The sequence below is a fragment of the Ochotona curzoniae genome, unplaced genomic scaffold, assembly GCF_017591425.1.
Source record: "Ochotona curzoniae isolate NIBS_2020 unplaced genomic scaffold, NIBS_Ocur_1.0 contig_1, whole genome shotgun sequence".
Classification (NCBI taxonomy): Eukaryota; Metazoa; Chordata; class Mammalia; order Lagomorpha; family Ochotonidae; genus Ochotona; species Ochotona curzoniae.
In genome coordinates this window covers 36,054,660-36,074,268 of record NW_024464918.1, presented here as the reverse complement: position 1 = coordinate 36,074,268, position 19,609 = coordinate 36,054,660, and the positions used below count along the sequence as shown (strand labels likewise).

General features: G+C 47.7%; 1 protein-coding gene and 1 pseudogene across 2 annotated transcripts in view; one reads left to right on the top strand and one right to left on the bottom strand.

The window, feature by feature from the left end:
• Window positions 1-19,609, bottom strand: part of HSPA4 (heat shock protein family A (Hsp70) member 4) — a 38,492-nt gene that overhangs the window by 17,653 nt on the left and 1,230 nt on the right. For both annotated transcript variants that reach the window (XM_040971608.1, XM_040971618.1), the window contains exons 2-4: window positions 8,590-8,647; window positions 3,722-3,862; window positions 2,004-2,126 (exon numbers count right to left, since the gene is read on the bottom strand). In XM_040971608.1, the coding sequence (XP_040827542.1) occupies window positions 2,004-2,126; window positions 3,722-3,862; window positions 8,590-8,647 (322 nt within the window). The remainder of the gene's footprint in view (window positions 1-2,003; window positions 2,127-3,721; window positions 3,863-8,589; window positions 8,648-19,609) is intronic.
• On the top strand, window positions 11,148-11,510 carry LOC121150620 (annotated as a pseudogene).

Below are 19,609 nucleotides of genomic sequence, written 5' to 3'. Positions count from 1 at the left end.
TGGTAGGGAAGAGTCAGACTTCCGAGTCGGCAGCCCCAGGGAGAATGCACAATACCTACATCCCGACACTGCGTTTTGTAGGAACAGGACAGTTCACACAGAAGCAGAAACTGCTACTCTTACACAGGCTGACCTAACAAGCTGGCACTTGCATGGCATCTAGGAGTGTCCCCCTTTCACGTTTAAGACTGACTCACCATGCCTACCCATTAAACTTGCACGCGTCTGGGATGTCAGTAACACACTAGGAACATGACTGACCTCCCAACAGATAAAAGGCTAAACCTTCTAAGCACGTAATGCAGAGTAAGTCACAGATTATTCTAACTTGTCCCTAGACAGTTAAAATGTACCCCATCTGCCTCTGCAGCCGTGCTTGGCTTCGTCATGGGGCATTTTCCTTTGTTAACTTTGTCTTACACCCTTTCACTGGGAAGTACTTCCACAAGTGTAGGTATATACCAAGTTTGCTGAAGTCCTTCCAGCCTCAACTCACCTCAACTCACTGTCATCTGGAGATCCTCCATACAGGACTAATTTAACTAGATCCCCAAACCAGGAAAGCTACTCAGCAATCTCACTCTGTAACTACTTCAAATAAATAAATCTTAAATAAGTAAAAAGAAACAGAGGGGCTGAATCAGGGTGCAACAACAGCCAGTTCACATTGGGGCTGGGACTGAGGGCCTGGCTAGGCTGCAGCACCCATCAACATGAGCTGGAAATTGGGGCAAGCTGAACTGAGCCAGGCTGTAGCACCCACTGGTGAATGCCGAGGTGAGGCGATCCATGCGAGTCTAGGGGAGGTTGGTGCTGGGTCTGTGAGCCCTAGGGATGGGGACTTTAGCACAGCCCATTTTACCTGGCCTAGGTCCTTGGGCCTACCTGCTCAGTGAGTCCCATGAGTGGAGGATTCAGTGAGGCCCAGATCCTTGGGTCCATCTGCACAGTGGGTGCTGGGTCCCTCCCTGAGCCCCAGGAGCAGGGGTCCAGCGGGGCTAGGTCGTGTGGCCCAGCTCCTTCCCACCTGCAAGAACTGGTCCTCCTCAGTAGAAAAGACAGAGAAGTGAACAGCTGGCCCTGATCCACATGGAGGATATGGCGGCCCACTGAGGCCTGCAGAAGACATCTGCATCATGCCAGAGGAAGGAGGGCAAACTGAACAACACTCCACCCAAATGATGACAACAAATATCTGGGCAAATGGAAACTCTAAGGTCAACTGTGTCAGCCAATGGACATTGAAACGGTTCCCTCAACCTTAGACCAGCAAGATCAACATTTCAGAACTATCAAAGCCACCTGGGCAGAACCTTCGGATCATCGCCACACTGAGTTCCCGGGTTGATATCAGCTGGCCATTCCCCATCACTGCGTGCTGGGACGGTTGGGAGGCGGGGTGTGGCTTCTCCCCTTATACCCCCTACCTCCCAGAAACAGAAGAAAACTAGTACATCTGGAAACTGACCGCTCCTACTTTTCCCTAAGCCTTGATCCATCCAACCCTGACCATCTATGTTAACGTCATCTAAAACAAAAATGCTTAAAAAGAGAGAAAGAAACATGCCAGCCATGGAAACTGAGTACTTCCAAAAAAACTATGCATGAGCTTTAAAAATTTTTACAACAAATATTTACCAGTTTTGTTTTTCCCATAAGTATTCTTATGTATTCTTGTAAACAGACATATGGAAAAGCCAAAATAAAGTTGAATGTTGCCATGTTTGTAGTACTGGTCACAGCAAACAGAAAGACAGTCTTTGTATTTAGGGCAATTCAACTCTTCGGAAGACCACCTAACTACGCTGGGCCAAGCAAAGAAACCAGGAGTAAGCAGACTTTGAGCTCCCTTCAAGGACAGACAGGATTTAAACAGCGAAACAATGCAAGAGGCCTGACAAGTGAGGAGCCAGAGAAATACTTAAGAGCATGCAGGCCCACCTTGGAACTTCTCAACAATTAGAACAAAACAAAAAACAATCCTAACACTAAGATAAACTCACCGAAACAACACAGTCAACAACAGGCTTCTTAAGAACGCTTTCTGCTGTCTCCTTCAGTTTGGACAAAAGCATAGCTGTCACTTGCTCAGTGGTAAAATGTCGCTCTTCTTCCATATATGTCACCTGCAAGAAAAGCAAAAGTGCCCAGACTTCTTTTATTTCTTCATTTCATAGTCCTGAAGGTCTCAAATGAGAACGCTTCACCCAGACAATACAATGCACCAGGTCCAATACGACGTTTTTTAAAGACAAAGCTGAAGAAAGCTAATGTTAGAAGCAATAGTAACTTGATGGTCACATTGAACCTATTTTTAGCATGCTCTCACATTATTTCAAGATGCACTTAAAGTAGAAAAATCTGGGCCCAGCACTATAGCCCAGTGGTTAAATCCTCGCCTTGTATCCATCCACCAGGATCCCATATGGACATTAGTTCCTATCTTGACTGCAACACTTCCCATCCAGCTCCCTGCTTGGGATCTTGGAAAACAGTAGAGAATGACCCAAAGCCTTGGGACCCTGCACCCATGTGGGAGACCCGGAAAAAGCTTGTGGCTCAGCTCGGGCCATTACGGTCATCTACTTCTCTCTGTAGATACACCTTTCCAATCAAAATAAATAAGTAAGTAAGTAAGTAAATAAACAAACACCTAAGGCATTTGTAAGGCCCAGACATCTAAGCACCCAGCCCACACGGGGAGTACCAGAGTTTGCTTCTTGAAGCCAACAGCCACAACCCAGCAGGTTCTTCCAGGTTCCAAAAGTAGATGCAGAGTCCCAAGGCTTTGGGCCATTCATCCCTGCTTTTCCAGGAACAAACAGGAAGCTGGAAGGGAAGTGGAGCAGCAGGGACACAAACCAGCGCCAATATGGGATCCCAGCAGATGCAAGGCAAAGATTTAGCCACTAGGCTATCGCATCAGACCCCCAGGTTTTGCACTTCTAAGGTAACTCAAAAACCAGCGACAGTGATGACTTCCTCCTTCACAGCCCTCACCACCTCTTGGCTGCTGACATCGTTCTTGCTTCTCCAACATGAAACCCTCAAACTCCTCTCCTCCTCTAAGTTACCTTGGGTAAAACCTCCTCCTACCTCCAGGATTCCCCCACCAACCTGAAGACACCTCACTCCCACCTCGCACGCCTGTCACTTCTTTTCCATGATCAGCTGCCTCACAAAACATTTCAGGAATAGCATCCTCTTAATGTTCCAAAAGACTCCCTTCTCTCCAAAAGAAAACTGTGTTTTGGGGCCCGGCCCAATAGTATGGCGCTTAAAGTCCTCGCACTGAACACGCCCGGGATCCCATATGGGTGCCAGTTCTAATCCCGGCAGCCCTGATTCCCATCCAGCTCCCTGCTTGTGGCCTGGGAAAGCAGTCAAGGACGGCCCAAAGCCTTGGGACCCTGCACCCACATAGGAGACCTGAAGGAAGCTCCTGGCTGCCGGCTTTGGATCAGCTCAGCTGCAGCTGTTTTGGCCACATGGGGAGTGAACCAGCAGACAAAAGATCTTCCTCTCTGTCTCTCCTTCTCTCTGTAAATCTTTCCAATAATAATAAATATTAAATAAATAAAAATCCAAATGATGTTTACCAGCAAAAGCATTTCCTAAGCATTTTCAATACAATTTGACATATGGTTTGGCACTGACAAAATCGTGATTATATTGATAACATACTGCATTTAATTATAAGGCACTATTTTAACAACCTTACCTTTATACCTGTTAATCCAGTGGGCAACTGCACAATATCATACGCAAGGTTCGATTTTTCTGCCTCCACGAACGGATCAGAGAACGCTCGGCCATGGAATCTTTTAAATCCTTGGACTGTGTTTTTTGCATTGGAGATTACCTAAGCCAAAGCATATCAAACACAAATATTACATTTTATTTTAACTGTCTCAGACAAATGACATCGTCTTACCTACCAAGTTTCCTTACTGGTTTCGGCTTTCATCAGACAACAAGTACTTTGCCTGGTGCTCAGCAGCATGCCAAACGAGCACTCGGATCTGCATGGGTGCCTGGTGGCAATGCTGAGGAACAGCCCAGCTCTTCCTACTTTTCCACAAACCCAGGCCAGTAATATTTAACTAAGTGTTTTCTCTTCCTAAAACTCCTCGTAACACAAAATTCGTAACACCACCAAGATGTTACAGGCGATGAGCCCACGGAAGTTTCTCCAGCCACGACAAAGCATAAAGTACAAGAACAAATGGAAAGGGCAAGTTTTACAGAAACAGAGGCTGAGAAAGTAGGGGAAAGCACCTGGGAGAGCAGCCAGGAGAGCTCCTGCAGCAGGAGAACCCGCCTCATGAGACACTCATGGTAAGCAACACTTTCTTCTTAAGAAACTTGGCCTAACACTGCCCTTAATGAATAGGCTTCTGACAATTACTCAAAGCGCATGGTTTAAACTTTCCAGGAACCAAAGTTAACACATAACAATTCACAAACCATAGTTGGGTCTAGCAAAGTAGCCCAGTGGCTAAAGTCCTCTCACTGCATGTGCCAGGATCCCACATGGACGCCAGTTCGTGTTCCAGCTGCTCCACTTCTGTTCAGCTCCCTGCTTGTGGCCTGGAAAATCGGTAAAGGACGGCCCAAATCCTCAGGACCCTGCACCCACATGGGAGATTCAGAAGAAGTTCCTGGATCCCGGCTTTGGATCGCCAATTGGGAAGTGAAAATCTTTCTACCTCTCTTTCTCTCTGTAAATCTGATCTTCCAATAAAAAAAAATTGTAGTTAAATAATTTGTCCACAAATGTAGAAGGGCATTGTGACTCTAGAAGGTCAAGATTACAATTAATTGGATAACATTTGTATGAGAACAACTGGATGAATACCATCTGTGTGACTGATTGAACATCATCTGTATGAGAACGAGTGGATGGCATGTGAATGAAAACACCTGGTGGAATATACAAAACAAGAGTCCCAAACCAAGTATAGAAACAGTTGATGGGTTTTGTTGATAAGCTCAATACCTCTTCCCTTGCCTCTTATGACCCTCAGTGTATGAAGTAGGATGTCACCAATAAGGCATCAGTAGAGTCCACACGTGTTATTATTGGCTCCGTCCACCAAGTCCATTGCTGCAGGACAGCGACACACAAACAAACAAAAAAAATGTCCTACCGAAGTACACAAAGATAGTGCTGGCATTGTGACACAGCAAGTTAAGCCCTACCTCCAACACTGGCATCTCATATGGGCACCATTTCAAGACCTGGCCACTCTATTCTAATCCATCTTCCATGAACAAGCCTTGAAAGGCATCAGGAAATTTCCCAAGCGCTTTGGCCATAAACTCTGTAGCCAGTTGGGGATTGAATCAGTGGATCAAGAACCCGAGTGGGCCCTGCACGGTGGCACAGTGGTTAAGGTCCCCGCCTTGCACGCCCAGGATCCCATATGGGCGCCAGTTCTATCCCAGCAGCCCTGCTTCCCTTCCAGCTCCCTGCCTGTGGCCCGGGAAAGCAGTCGAGGACAGCCCAAAGCTTTGGGACCCTGCACCCGCGTGGGAGACCCAGAAGAGGCTCCTGGCTTCGGATTGGCATAGCACTGGCTGTTGCACTCACTTGGGGAGTGAATCATCAGACGGAAGATCTTCCTGTCTCTCCTCTCTATATCCGCCTTTCCAATAAAAAAAAAAAATAAAAATAAATCTTTAAAAAAAAAAGAACCCGAGTGTCTGTCCTCTATCTGCAATTCTGCCTTCCAAATAGTTATTTTAAAAAAAAAAGAAAAGAAAAGTGCAGTAAGCTAATCCTCCACCTCAGGCACCAGCATTCCATATGGATACCAGTTCTAATGCTGGTAGCTCAATTTCCAATCCAGTTCCCGGATTATGGCCTGAGAAAGTAGCAGAGGATGGCCCAAAACCTTGAATCCCTGCACCCACAATGGAAGACCGAGAAGTTTCTGGCTCATGGCTGCAAAGCAACTCAACTTTTTTTTGTGGCCACACTGAGGGGTGAGTCAGTAGGCAGAGGGCTCCTTTCCCTGTCTGTGCCACTCTGTAAAACTGCCTTCAACTACAAGTAAATCTTTGAAAAAAGAAAAGTACAAGAGGTGAATGGACAGCAACACAAGACTGGAAACACCCTGGGTGGGTTTTCAGAATTACAAAATTTCTAATACGATATGATCTCAGGTGTTTTTTGTTTTGTTTTGTTTTGAGGTGTGATGATTAAATTGGCTAAGGACCCCCTTTAAAATATCAGGATCTGGGCTCGGTGGTGTGGCCTAGCTGCTATAGTTCTCACCTTGAAAGCACCAGGATCCCATATGGGCACTGGTTCTAATCCCAGCAGCTCCACTTCCCATCCAGCTCCCTGCTTGTGGCCTGGGAAAGCAGTCAAGGACAGCCCAAAGCCTTGGGACCCTGCACCCATGTGGGAGACCCGGAAGAAGTTCCTGGATCCTGGCTTCAGATCAGCATAGCATCGGCTACTGCGCTCACTTGGGGAATGAATCATTGGATGGAATATCTTCCTCTCTGTCTCTCCTTCTCTCTGTATATCTGACTTTCCAATAAATAAATAAATCTTTAAAAAAACAAAAAATATATCAGGATCCCATCTGGGCACCATTTCATTTCCTGGCTGCTCCACTTCCCACACAGCTCCCTGCTTGTGGCCTGGGAAAGCAGTACAGTATGGTCCCAAGTCTTGAGACTCTGTACCCACATGGGAGACCTGAAAGAAGCTTGTGGTTCCTAGTTTAGGATCAGTTCAGCTTTGAGCATTGTAGGGAGTAAAACCACCCGACTAAAGACCTTTCTCTGTTTTTCCTCTCTGTAAATCTGCCATTCCAATAAAAATAAATCATTTTTTAAAAAGTTAATTTTTGGGCCCAGCACGATAGCCTAGAGACTAAGGTCCTTGCCTTGCACACATTGGGATCCTATTGAGGTACGGGTGCGTGTCCTAACTATCCAACTTCCCATCCAGCTCCATGTTTGTGGCCTAGGAAAAACAGGCAAGGAAGGCCCAAAGACTTGGGACCCTGTACCCGCACGGGAGATCCAGAAGAAGGTCCTAAAGCTCCTGGCTTCTAATCTGCTCAGCTCCAGCTGCTGCAGCCACTTGGGGAGTGGACCAGTGGATGGAAGATCTTTCTTTCTCTCTGAATCCTGACTTTCCAATCTAAATCAATGAATCAATCAAGCTTTAAAGATTTGCAGGCTCCTCTGCCCATAGCCAGAGCTGTAAGAGAACTGCACACCAGCAATGAGAGCTCCTCTGAGGCGAGGCAGACACAGCAGTCGTGCTGGGAGCCAAGGGAGAGGTCCAGAGCGGGCGTGCAGGAGTGAAACCGCCAGGAAGGAACTGTAGCCCAAGAACCTGGGAACCTTGTCCTGCCTGGCAGGTTAGTGCAGTAACTGTTCTCAATAAGAATGCCAAGTTCAGAAAGAAAAATGTACTATACTATAGTCAAGAGACATTTCAAAGTAGGCCTGCATTTACCAACTACCACTTTCTTAAAGCAGTTTCAACATTCTCAAAGGAAAACTATAAACAACAAATTTAATTAAAAATCAGTCAAGCATGACTTCTGCAGAGATTCAAATAATAGGTCCTGCCCAGGGCAGAATCAAAAAAATGCAACACCCACCTCCTTCATTCTACAGATACCACAGACACCCCAGCAGACAAGACTCCTACTGCAAAAAGTCCATGGAAAACAGAACCAAAAGGCCAAGTTCACTCAAAGTGCCAACATTTTTGAAATTCAGATCTAGGGCCCGGCACAACAGCCTAGCAGCTAAAGTCCTCGTCTTGAACGCCCCGGGATCCCATATGGGCGCCGGTTCTGGTCCTGGCGGCTCCACCTCCCATCCAGCTCCCTCTTTGTGGCCTGGGAAAGCAGTTGAAGACGGCCCAGTGTCTTGGGACCCTGCACCCGTGTGGGAGACCTGGAAGAAGTTCCTGGCCCCTGGTTTCGGGTTGGCGCAGCACCAACTGTTGCATTCACTTGGGGAGTGAATCATTAGATGGAAGATTTCCTCTCTGTCTCTCCTTCCTCTCTGTACATCTGACTTTGTAATGAAAATAAAATAAGTCTTCAAAAAAAAAAAGAAATTAAGATCTATTTTTTATCACAATATACATTTTCCATTAGTTTATAAGGACACTTCCTAAATAGGATCTCAATAATTTTTTTATACCAAAAATTAACTTTTCTGTTGTTTTTAATATCAACTTTTTGAAGGGCCCTCAAATGTCAGGCTCTGGTTTAACATAAATCCTTTAACCTTTTTCCACAACAGTGTTTCTCTTCGGAAATGTAGATGAACAGACACTAAACACAAACAAGAGGAAAGGTCCAAGCAGACAGACTGCAAGCAGCAAAGATGGAGGAGGCTTTGATTCCCAAATGGAGGCGCTGCTACTGCTGTGGGTATGCTAACTACTGCTCACTCAAGCACGTGTGAACAAAGATCGGGTCTCTGAGCTGTACACCAGGCCCTGCCTCTGTGAAGCACAAATAAACATACGACCAGTTGCTGAAAACATGGCTGCACAAACCAGAAAAATAAGACATTTTGGGAAAAAAGAAAACAAAACCCTACCTGGCTTTTAGCTGCTGCTCCAATTGAACGATTCTTAGGACCAAAGGAAATGCAAGCCCTAGAAGATAAAAAGAACCTGTAAGAATCAAACCGTGTTGCAGTATTATTACACACAAAACCATAGCACACATCATTCTGAAGTCAGAGATTGCATAGTACTTGGCACACCGTTTTTGCCCGACTCTCCACGGAAGGAAATACCTCTATGACATCATAACCGCCTGTGGAAGAGGAAGGAGATTAACCAATTATCACCACATTGTAATTCTCCCCAAGTCACGTCACCAACAATACAGCCCACAAATCTTGAAAAACAATTCTGGCCCGAATGCATGTAAGAATTTTTTTTAGAATGAGCTCCCAAGGACTCAATTTCTGACAAGGAGCTTCACTTCCACTTGGAACATACTTTTCTAAACCAGTTCTTACACTGTCTGCTGCTTTCATGTCATCATTGTTCCTTCTAGACGGCAAAAACTGAAACCCTTCTGAAGATCAAAACTCTGCCTTTAAACTTGAAAGGTCAGGGCTCAGCATCTAAAGTCCTCGCCTTGAATGCACCGGGATCCCATATGGGCGCTGGTTCTAATCCCGGCAGCCCCGCTTCCCATCCCGCTCCCTGCCTGTGGCCTGGGAAAGCAGTCGAGGACGGCCCAGAGCCTTGGGACCCTGCACCCGTGTGGGAGACCCTTAAGAGCTCCTGGCTTCTGGTTTCAGATCGGTGCAGTACCAGCCGTTCTGGTCACCTAGGGAGTGAATCATCGAACAAAAGATCTTTCTCTCTCTCTGTCCTCCTCTCTACATATTTGACTTTCCAATAAAAATAAATAAATCTTTAAGAAAGAGAGAAAAAAACTTGAAAGGTCAGTAGTTGTATTGGAGCTGATGTTTTTACTAAGCATAACCCCATGTTTGCCTCTATGCTTTTCACTGCAACCCCTGCAGAACCTTGGCCTATGTTCTTTGACTCAGCATTTGTCACCTCTTTCCAGTAGATGCTTTACCCCAACCTAAAATAGCATCAAATTTTACCCACAACACCCAAAAAATCCTGAAAGTTAAAACTTGCCAGGGTCTACACTTCTTTCTTCAGGGTGACACCAAGTGCTTCTATGAATCAAACTCCCAGAGCATCCTGTCTGCATATCTCCTACAGGACAGGAGAGTAACCGTAAAAGCATTAACAAATAAACTTACTCAGGGCCATTGAACCCTGAAGTGGCGGTGGAGGACTAGATCGTGTCTGTTGCTCCACTCCAGTTCTGACCCCCTCATCCTCCAAATTCCTTGACCAGCGGAGTAAGGGCAAGGCTTTGGTCCAAATATGACGACACATGAGGTGACCTGTCCCCTTGGTTACTTAACTTCAATCAACTTTGTGCAAATTTATAAAAGGCTAGATCTCTCTAGACCTTACAAATCCTTTCTAACTACTGTGAGTCAATTTCCCAAGCAGCTATAGCAGAGGTGCTCTGAGCTAACTGAAGCGTAGCGCACAGCACAGCCCGAAACCTCTTCAGCCTGTCAGTCTCCTAAGCTCTTGGGGCCTACTAAGTGCTGGGGTAGCGACTTAGCAGTGTGACAGGCACCATGACACAACAAGCTACAGCCGTGCTTGGGACACCCACATCCACCACGGGAGCTGTAGTGTAAGCAGGTACCAGCACCAGTTGATGCAGCAGTGACAGTCACCACGTGGAAGTCACAGCAGGAGCTCCTCACCCCCTTAGCGGTTAGGGAGTGTATCAGCAGGTGGAAGGCTGTCTCCCTGTGCCTTTCAATGCACGTTAAAAGAAAAAAAGTGGGGGATGGGGGGCACAGGTGCCAGACAAGGTATATAAAATACATACATGCTACCAATCACAAAAGTATGTAAAACCAGGGCTGACGTGATGGTGTAGCTAATCCTTTGCTGCAGTGCTGACATCCCATATGAGCTCTATGGGCCCCCACACCCATGGGAGACCCGACAAGAAGCTGCTGCCTCCTGGCTTCACACTGGCTCGCTCAGCTCCAGCCACGGTGGCCATGTGGAGAGTACATGAAGACCTGTCTCTCCCACTCCCTGTAATATCTGCCTCTCAAATAAAGATACAGCTTTAAAAAAATAAATTAAGTAGAACCTCCTGATACCATTTGTCCCTCCTATTACAGTCCGTATTACTCTGGAGCAACTTTCCAAGGCACCCTTATCCATCCAACTGACTGGCCTCACTCTAAAAAGCCACAGGGCCAGGCTGGGTCTGGGCCAGGCCAAAGCTAGGGGCTAGAACCACTTCTTTGTTTCCGCTGTGGGTGCAGGGTCACAAGCACCAGCCGCCCTCTGCAGCTCGCCCTTGCTCAGCAGCAGGGAGGACCAAAGTGGAGCAGCCGGGACTCCTACAGGTGCATAGAGTGGAGAGGGGATCAGCAGGAAGAATCTTTCTCCACCACAACACTGTGTCAGCTCCTATCTGTAAGGTTGCTGGAAATCGAATCTAAAATATACATTTAGAAAGCTTGTGCCAGACACTGGCACATAATAATTGGCAAAAATGTACTGCTTCCAGGAAGACAAGATGGCAGAGGTAGAGCAGAAGAAGCGGGCGTCCCACAAGTTCACATACTGCGTGTGGACCTCGACCAGCTGCTCGACATGTCCTACAAGCAGCTCATGCAGCTGTACAGTGCCTGCGCAGGAAGCAGCACTCATTGCTCAAGTGGCTGAGCAAGGCCAAAAAGGAGGCCCTGCCCATGGAGAAGCCCGAGGTGGTGGGCAGCCTGGCGGGCGTGTACAACGGCAAGACGTCAACCAGGTAGAGATAAAGCCCGAGATGATTTGCCACTATGTGGGCGAGTTCTCCATCACCTACAAGCTGGTGAAGCACGGCTGGCCCAGCATCAGCGCTACCCACTCCTCATGCTTCATCCCCTTCAAGTAGCCCAATAAAGGGGCAACTGCTGCCCACACGGCAAAAAAAAAAAGAAGCATTATTACAGCTGCAATTAAGCCATGCTCTAGGTTTCATACAGAAAAATACCAACTGGGCCTGGTTTGGTGGCTCACAGGTTAATCCTTTACCTGTAAGCACAGCATCCCATATGGGCACTGGTTCATGTCGCAGCTGCTCCACTTGCAATCCAGTTCCCTGCTTATAGCCTGAGAAAGCAGTGGAGGATGGCTCAAGTACCTGAGGCCATGTACCCATGCGGGAGATCTGGAAGAGGCTCCTAACCTAAGATCAGCTCTAGCAGGTGCAGCCATCTGGGGGAAAATACGTCCTTCTCTCTGTAAATCTGCCTTTCCAACAAAAATAAATAAATCTTAAAAAAAAAGAGGGGGTTAAGTGTAAAGGCTCAATGGCTAAATGCTCACATTACAAGCACCAGCCCCACATATAGGGGCATGTTTGTGTCTCAGCTGCCCCACTCCCCCATCAACTCCCTGCTTATGGCCTAGAATAGCAGAAGTCAGCCCAAGTCCTTAGGACCTTGCACCTGTGTGGGAGATCCAAAAGAAGCTCCTGGCTCCAGACTGCATTACCTCAGCTCCAGCCACGGTGGCCATCTGGGAGTGAACCAGCAGATGGAAGCTCTTTCTCGCTCTCTCTCTGTAAATCCGCATTGCCAATAAGTAAATTTTTTAAAAAGTTGTCCAAGGGAATGCACCATCTTCCACTGAAGATCCAGTTACCATCTTTAAAATTATTTAATGTCTACTATTAAGGAAGACAGCTGAACGGTAATTTTGCTAGGCCAAATCAACATGGCAAAACACGCACAGAAGGGTTTTGAAAGCTAAAAAACTAAAAAAATTTACACAAACAAACCTAGTATTTAACTCTCAGGGCCAGCACTAGAGTAACTCATTTCTTTCTGGTGCAAGTTCAATACAAAAGCCACGGGAACAATGAAGCAGATGAAGAACACAGTCACTGTGCGCCCCCTCCGCCACCGCTGTGCGCCCCCTCCACCTCCAAGGGTCACTACGCACAGGCAGCTAGACACTCCTATGCCATCCTACTAAGGGAAGCGAAATTCCCTATTCCGTTTTTTCCTTCTCCATCAATTTCTGCAAAGCTGTCTGAAGTGGAATTATTCCCTTGGGAATCTCTTCTTCCAACAAGGCAATCTAAAGGAAACACGACAGTTTCCAGAGTCAAGCACATGGAGGTTTCTGGAGGTGGTGGTCTCAGAGCAGGCTTGAGCTCCACGTCCCTCCCTGAAACCCTGGTCCCTGCAGAGTCACAACAGACGCACAGAAACAAGCTGCCCTGAGGCCTGTGGCTCTGCCACGTGGCAAGCGACGGACAAAGGGGCCAGCAGAGCTGTGGGGGAGACGCAGCCCTGCCTCCGAGTCCTCGCCTTCCCTTCAGTGACAGCAGTGAGGTCAAACACTCCTGTACGGGTTTGTAAACAGCACAGCTCACAGGATGGAAGCTCTCGGCATTTTTCAATTGGACCTACGTGAAACCAGATGAACCAGACCTGAGAAATTTTTCCTTAAAGCAATCAGCCCCTTTATGAATCATTGCAGGTAACAGAGTACTTTGTACATACAAAGTTATGCTAAGTAATCAATTTTTGGGGTAAGCTCCGACTGTCCCATTCCTGTACAGCTCCCGACTAACGTGCCCAGGACAGCGGAGGACAGCGGAGGACAGAGGAGGACAGCTCACGTGTTTAGCGCTCTGTCACCCACATCAACTCCAGGCACAGACCTTCCACCCGGCCCAGTCCCAGCCACTGGGCCATTTCGCCATTTCGGAAATGAACCAGTGAGTGGACAATACATCTCTGTCTTCTAAATAAATACGTATTTTTAAAATTAATTATGATCTAAGTGATTTTAAATCAATGAGAACATGGAGAGGCCAGCTTTGGTCTTCTATGGTGTCCTTAGCCAGCTGCACAGGGGGCAGGATTAAATGCTGACAAGTTTTCTTCTATTAGACCCTGTGAGCTGAGAGTTCCTCAGTGACAAAGCGCAGCTGCTTTAAAGACTGGGCCGCTTTGTTTCTGTGGATTTATGCTTCTTCATTTCACACCTTCAATGTCCCTAATAAATCCACTTCAACTCAAAAACAATAAAACATGTGCCTACAGCTTGCTCACTCACCAGGAACTTCCAAAATCGGCAACCTGCCTGCCCAGGCCTCATCTGTGCCAGGAAACGACCAAGGAAGGTTCCTCCTTCCAGAATACTCACTACACAGCCCACCCAGGCCAGCGGGCTGTGCTTCCTTCCTAGGCTAGTACTGCCCAACACTTTGTGAGAAAAGAACTAAAACTGACCTCACTTTAACAACAAAAATTAATTCATGTCACTGTGCCCGGAAATCTAACTAGTCAACATTAATAACCAAGGTTCACGGTCAGATTCTGATTCTACACATGTTCCTGGCACCGTTAACATAGCTCGAGCCAGCCCGAGTTCCGATTCCTCGTACAGGCTGGCCAATCCTCTCATCCACGTATTCTGAATCTCAGTGCTCAAGTTCACTGCTGACCGTCCTCATGTCCCAGCCCACACTGAGCAATCTCTCCTAAGACCATGGTATTTTAAGTCTACTCTGTGTAATGCTGTCCACATTAATGCCTTCTTTCAATCCACTACTGCTTGCTTTAATTCCTTGGTCCACCTGGAGTGGTTTCACCTAACTGGGGCAGAATCTTCAAGCTTTCTCTAGTCTCCACATGCCAGAACATAAGAAATACACTTACTGCTTAGCATAACAGCTCATTCATCCCAAATGACAAGGAATCTTCAAAGAAAATCAGATTAGGCCCCAGATCCCTCTGTCCTCATACTTAAAGCCTCCCTTGGTAAGACGCAAATTTCCTGTGCACTCTCACAGGCGTGATTGGTGTCACGCTGTCAGCGCCTGTAAAAGGCTGGGCCAAGGGGCCCGGCGCGGTGGCGCAAGTGGTTAAGGTCCTCACCTAGCACACCCAGGATCCCATATGGGCGCCGGTTCTAATCCCAGCAGCCCCGCTTCCCTTCCAGCTCCCTGCCTGTGGCCTGGGAAAGCAGTCGAGGACGGCCCAAAGCTTTGGGACCCTGCACTCGCATGGGAGACCCGGAAGAGGCTCCTGGCTTTGGATCGGCATAGCATCGGCCATTGTGCTCACTTGGGGAGTGAATCATCGGATGGAAGATCTTCCTCTCTGCCTCTCCTCTTCTCTGTATATCCGCCTTTCCAATAAAAACATAATAAAAATAAATCTTTAAAAAAAAAAAAGGCCGGGCCGAGAGGCCGGTCGCCGCAGAAAGGCCAAGAACGCTGCCGCGAGGGGGAGAGGGCTATGACTGCCACTGTCCCGCAGCAATGGACTTGGTACACGGAGCCGATAATGACACGCGTGGACCCCGACTGAGGGTCAAAGCCGAAGTTTATTAGTGGCCGCAGACTTTCTACACTGAGGGTTATGTGGGATGAGGAAGTATTGAGCTCATCAACAAAACCCAGTAACAGTTTCTATGCTTCTGTTTGAAACTCCTTTTGTCTTGTATATTCCACCAAGTGTTCTCACACATACTGTCCACTCACCGGTTCTTATGCAAATGACCTCCCATTAGTATACAAAAGGTAGCCATGTGGTTGTTCTCATGCATTAAGCCCAGGGGCAAGGACAGCAGTTCAGGACCCCAACATCAGACATCACTGAAGAGATGGCACCTGCAGCCAGGTCTATCTCTGCAAACATACTCCCACAGAGCAGCGATGGCTGGAGCCAGCCTGTCAACTCCCAGCTTGGAGACAGGGACTAAGTTTCAGCCCTATAACCACTGTAGGGATTTGAGGAGCACAGCAGCAAAACAGTCTCTCAAATAAGCAACATTTCAAAAATAAAATTAACATGTTAAACTACTTAATGAAAATACTAGTTGAAGGTAGTATTATAAAAGCACATTTTTAAAGGGCCCGGTGCCGTAGCCTAGCAGCTACTGTCCTCTCCTTGTGTGCACCGGGATCCCATATCAGCGCTGATTCGTGTCCTGGCTTCTCCACTTCCCATCCAGCTCCCTGCTTATGGCCTGGGAAAGCAGCAAAGCCTTGGGACCCTGCACCCGTGTGAGACCCAGAAGCTCCTGGCTCTGGTTCGGCTCAGTTCCGGCCTCAATGGCTGCCTGGGGAGTGAATCAGCAGAAGGAAGAGCTTTCTTTCTTTCTCCCCTCTCTGTGAAGTTGACTTTCCAATAAAAAATAAAGGATATAAACTGAAAATGTGCCCCAGCCATCAAATGGAGTATTGCATTCTCAGGAAGGTGAATTCATCCACAGCGGCTCTCTGCAATGTGACAAGGTGCGGGCATTCACAGCATTTCAAATACCGGGGTTCCAAGGCCACATGCCTCACTGGAGCGCCTGTCCTGTCCCGGCTCTGCCAACTCCCTGCCGACACCCAGCCTCAGCAGTGGTCAGGACGGCTCTGGCTCCAGGACTGGAACTCCGCCTACCAAGCCCTGCCTGCTGCGGGCCCCTGGAGGAGCAAACCAGCAGATGGGAGCTCATGCTTGCTCTCTGCCTCTCACATGATTTTAAAAACTGTTTAATAGGGTCCGGCACGACAGCATAGTGGTTAAGGTCCTCACCTTGCACGCCCGGGATCCCATATGGGCAGTTCTAATCCTGGCAGCTCACTTGCCACAGGCAGCTCCCTGCCTGTGGCCTGGGAAAATAGGTGAGGATGGCCCAGAGCCTTGGGACCCTGCACCTGTGTAGGAGACCCAGAAGAAGTTCCAGGCTCCTGGCTTCAGATTGGCTCAGCTCCAGTCGTTGCAGCCACTTGGGGAGTTTATCATCGGACGGAAGATCTTCCTCTCTGTCTCTCCTCCTCTCTGTATGGCTGACTTTGCAATAAAAGAAAATAAGTCTTTAAAAAAAAAAGAGAAAAAACTGTTTAATATAAGTTAAAGAGAGCAGTTACAGAAGAGAATAAACCTCCTACATTAATGTTTGTAAACATGAAAAGGCATACAAAGGGTCCAGCAGAAAGGACAGCCTTCACACTGCACTGCCCTACAGCACACAAATGTTGCATGTTTCTTTCCTTAAATAGCCGGATTTGGGATTTAACAACATAAAATTCTTCATTTAGCCAAAGCGTTGGTTAACAAAGTAACTCTGCTTTGATTCCAAAAGTCCCAAGTCGTCCTGCCACTTTCCTGAGTTGTACCATCTGCGCACACAGGCAGGGGATCTGGGGTAATACTCCAGAGCGAGGGGCCTGAGGCTAAGCCTCCAACTGACCAGAAACCACACACACTTCTCAGCCTTTGCTCTCAAGGGCAGTTATTAATAGATGGCTTCATGGCTTCAAATTCCTAAAACGTGAGTATTGTTTTATTTTGTGTCCCTAAAAGTGATAATATAAGCAATTCACCCACAGGTTCCTAGTAACTCAATTCTAGCCCATAAATTGTTCACACAAAGTATGTCCCAATTAACTCTGGTTATACTTGGCAACCCAGTGGCCATTTCAGTCTAAACAACCTTTAAGGCTATACTGTTTTTACTGCAGCAACAACACAAAGAGAGGTTTCTGTTAAAACCCTAGAATCATAAAAGCACCAGCAGTCTTCACTTTATCCTCTCCCAATGGGGCCCGGTGCAATGGCCCAGCAGCTAAATCTTCACCTTCATGTGCCAGCTTCCCATACGGGCACTAGTTCATGTTCCAGCTACCCCATTTCTCATCCAGCTCCCTGCTTGTGGCCTGGGAAGGCAATGGAGGACAGCACAAGGCCTTGGGACCCTGCAACCGCATGGGAGACCTGGAATAAGCTCCTGCCTTCACATCAGCTCAGCCCAGCTGTTGTGGCCACGAGGGGCATGATCTTTCTGTCTCTTCTCTCTGTAAGTCTACCTTCCCAACAAAAATATATAATACCTTTAAAATTAAAAACAAAAAACCCTTCCTAATGTATCTCCTTGCGTCACTCCTATCTGCCATGCTAGCACCTGAGTGGGAATCAGGTGCAGGAAACCGAGCATCCTCTTGGGCTGCTCAACCAGCTGCTGACAGCTGAAACATCAAAGCCCACTTCATGGTCCCTCCCTATGGTCCTTACCAAGACTGGCCGACCGGCACCCAGCGCACTCTGCCAATACTTCTCAGATGTTGAACCCTCTCTCAGGTGGCTCCAGGGTGGCCTGATCCTCTCAGTCTGCAAGTGTGCAAAGTTCTTCCTGTCACCATCCTTCCACTCATTGCTCTCTGAGCCCTGAAAGCCACCAAGACCCCCCCCCCGCTAAATGGCTACACGACCACCCCCAGATGCTAAGTGGCACAGGACACATCCCTGTCCGTCCCACGCCCAGTGTGAACTGGGTCTCCTTGCTGCACTCTGACAATACTCAGTACTTTTCCACCTTGTCCCTTCCCAGTAATCATATACTTGTTTAGAATCTGGCTTTTTCCACCAGTCACATGAATGATACCGCTCCACTGCTCGGTATGGATACTAGATCCAAAGCAATCAGAAGATGCTAAAATCAGGCTACAATTCAGTGGGAAGGCAAGCTCTATGCCGGACAAACTCCACTGGCTTGGCCAGACCTGAATCCAGACTGTTACAGCCACAATCTGAATCAAGGAGGGGCCTGTATTTCATTTCCACTCACAGCGAAGCATCACTTTCTGAGTCCGCACACGCTCTGCCTAACACAATCAGTCCTTCCCATTTCTCAGCTCAAGAGTCAAACCCAGGGCCCGGTGCGGTGGCCAAGCAGCTAAGGTCCTCACCTTGCATGCGCCGGGATCCCATGTGGGCGCCGGTTCCAATCCCTGAGGCCCCGCTTCCCGTCCAGCTCCCTGCTTGTGGCCCGAGAAGTCTTTGGGACCCTGTATCCACGTGGCAGACCCAGAAGAAGCTCCTGGTTCTTGGCTTCGCACTAGCTTGACTCCAGCAGTTTGGGGAGTGAATCAACAATTGGAAGATCTTCCTCTCTGTCTCTCCTCATCTCTGTACATCTGACTTTCCAACAAAAGTAAATCTTTTTTTTTTTTTTACAGAGTCAAGCCCAGGAAGTTCATCAGTAATCCAAAACTGACTTGCACATTTGGCCTATCTCTAACGGAGGATATAGAGGAAAACACAGTGGAAACTTAGAAAATTTGTCACAATCACATGGTGTGTCTGGTTGCCTACCACTTTCTGTTTGAGGTCAAATTAACTGCAGTGAAGAATAGATTCTTTCATTTGTAACAACCCTTTCAGTTTCAAATGGAATTCGCAGGGAAACTGTTGTAGCTACTGTTTGCCCAGAAAGGGGGAGAAAGGAGAACATGGCAGCAGACTGGACAGCGCACTGTTCTCCTCAGGAGTTGGGAGCTTTTCCTGTGATCCTGTTAATAGATAAAATCTACCCAAACCGAGTGGAGCCAAGACAGAAGTTTTATGTACAGCTCCGGGAGCAAGGCTCAACTCCTTCCAAGTATTCTATACATTAAGGGAGCCGTAATTCTGACAGGACAATATTAGAACAGCGAGGCTAACATGCTTCAAGACAGGCCCAAGCTGGGGGGCTGCACTGACCCAACCATACAGGCCCAAGCTGGGGGGCTGCACTAACCCAACCATACAGGCCCAAGCTGGGGGGCTGCATTAACCCAGCCAGGACAGGCCCAAGCTGGGGGGCTGCACTAACCCAGCCAGGACAGGATACCTCAAAGGGAAACACTGCAAACGCTAGCAGGTGACTGCTAATGGGGGAAGGGCGACAGATCCACCTTTCTGTGATGAATAACCATCAACTGCGCATCTCACCTGGGTTAACTATGGCATATATGACCCAGATTTCAATGAAGTTATTACAAACTGTGTGGGTGGGTTTCCAAGAGAGGCGCTTGGCGATAGGAAGGCGTCCAGCTTTCCAAGTGCAAGCCAAGCAGAGGCCTCCTGAGCGGTCAAGATAAGGCGCGCGCACAGAACAATCTACTCTGGCAAACCGTGCACAAAAATCAGAGCAATAATGAATCCAGAACCTGATAAGTCACTACAGAGCCTTTTCAAGATTCCATCCAAGCAGAAGACA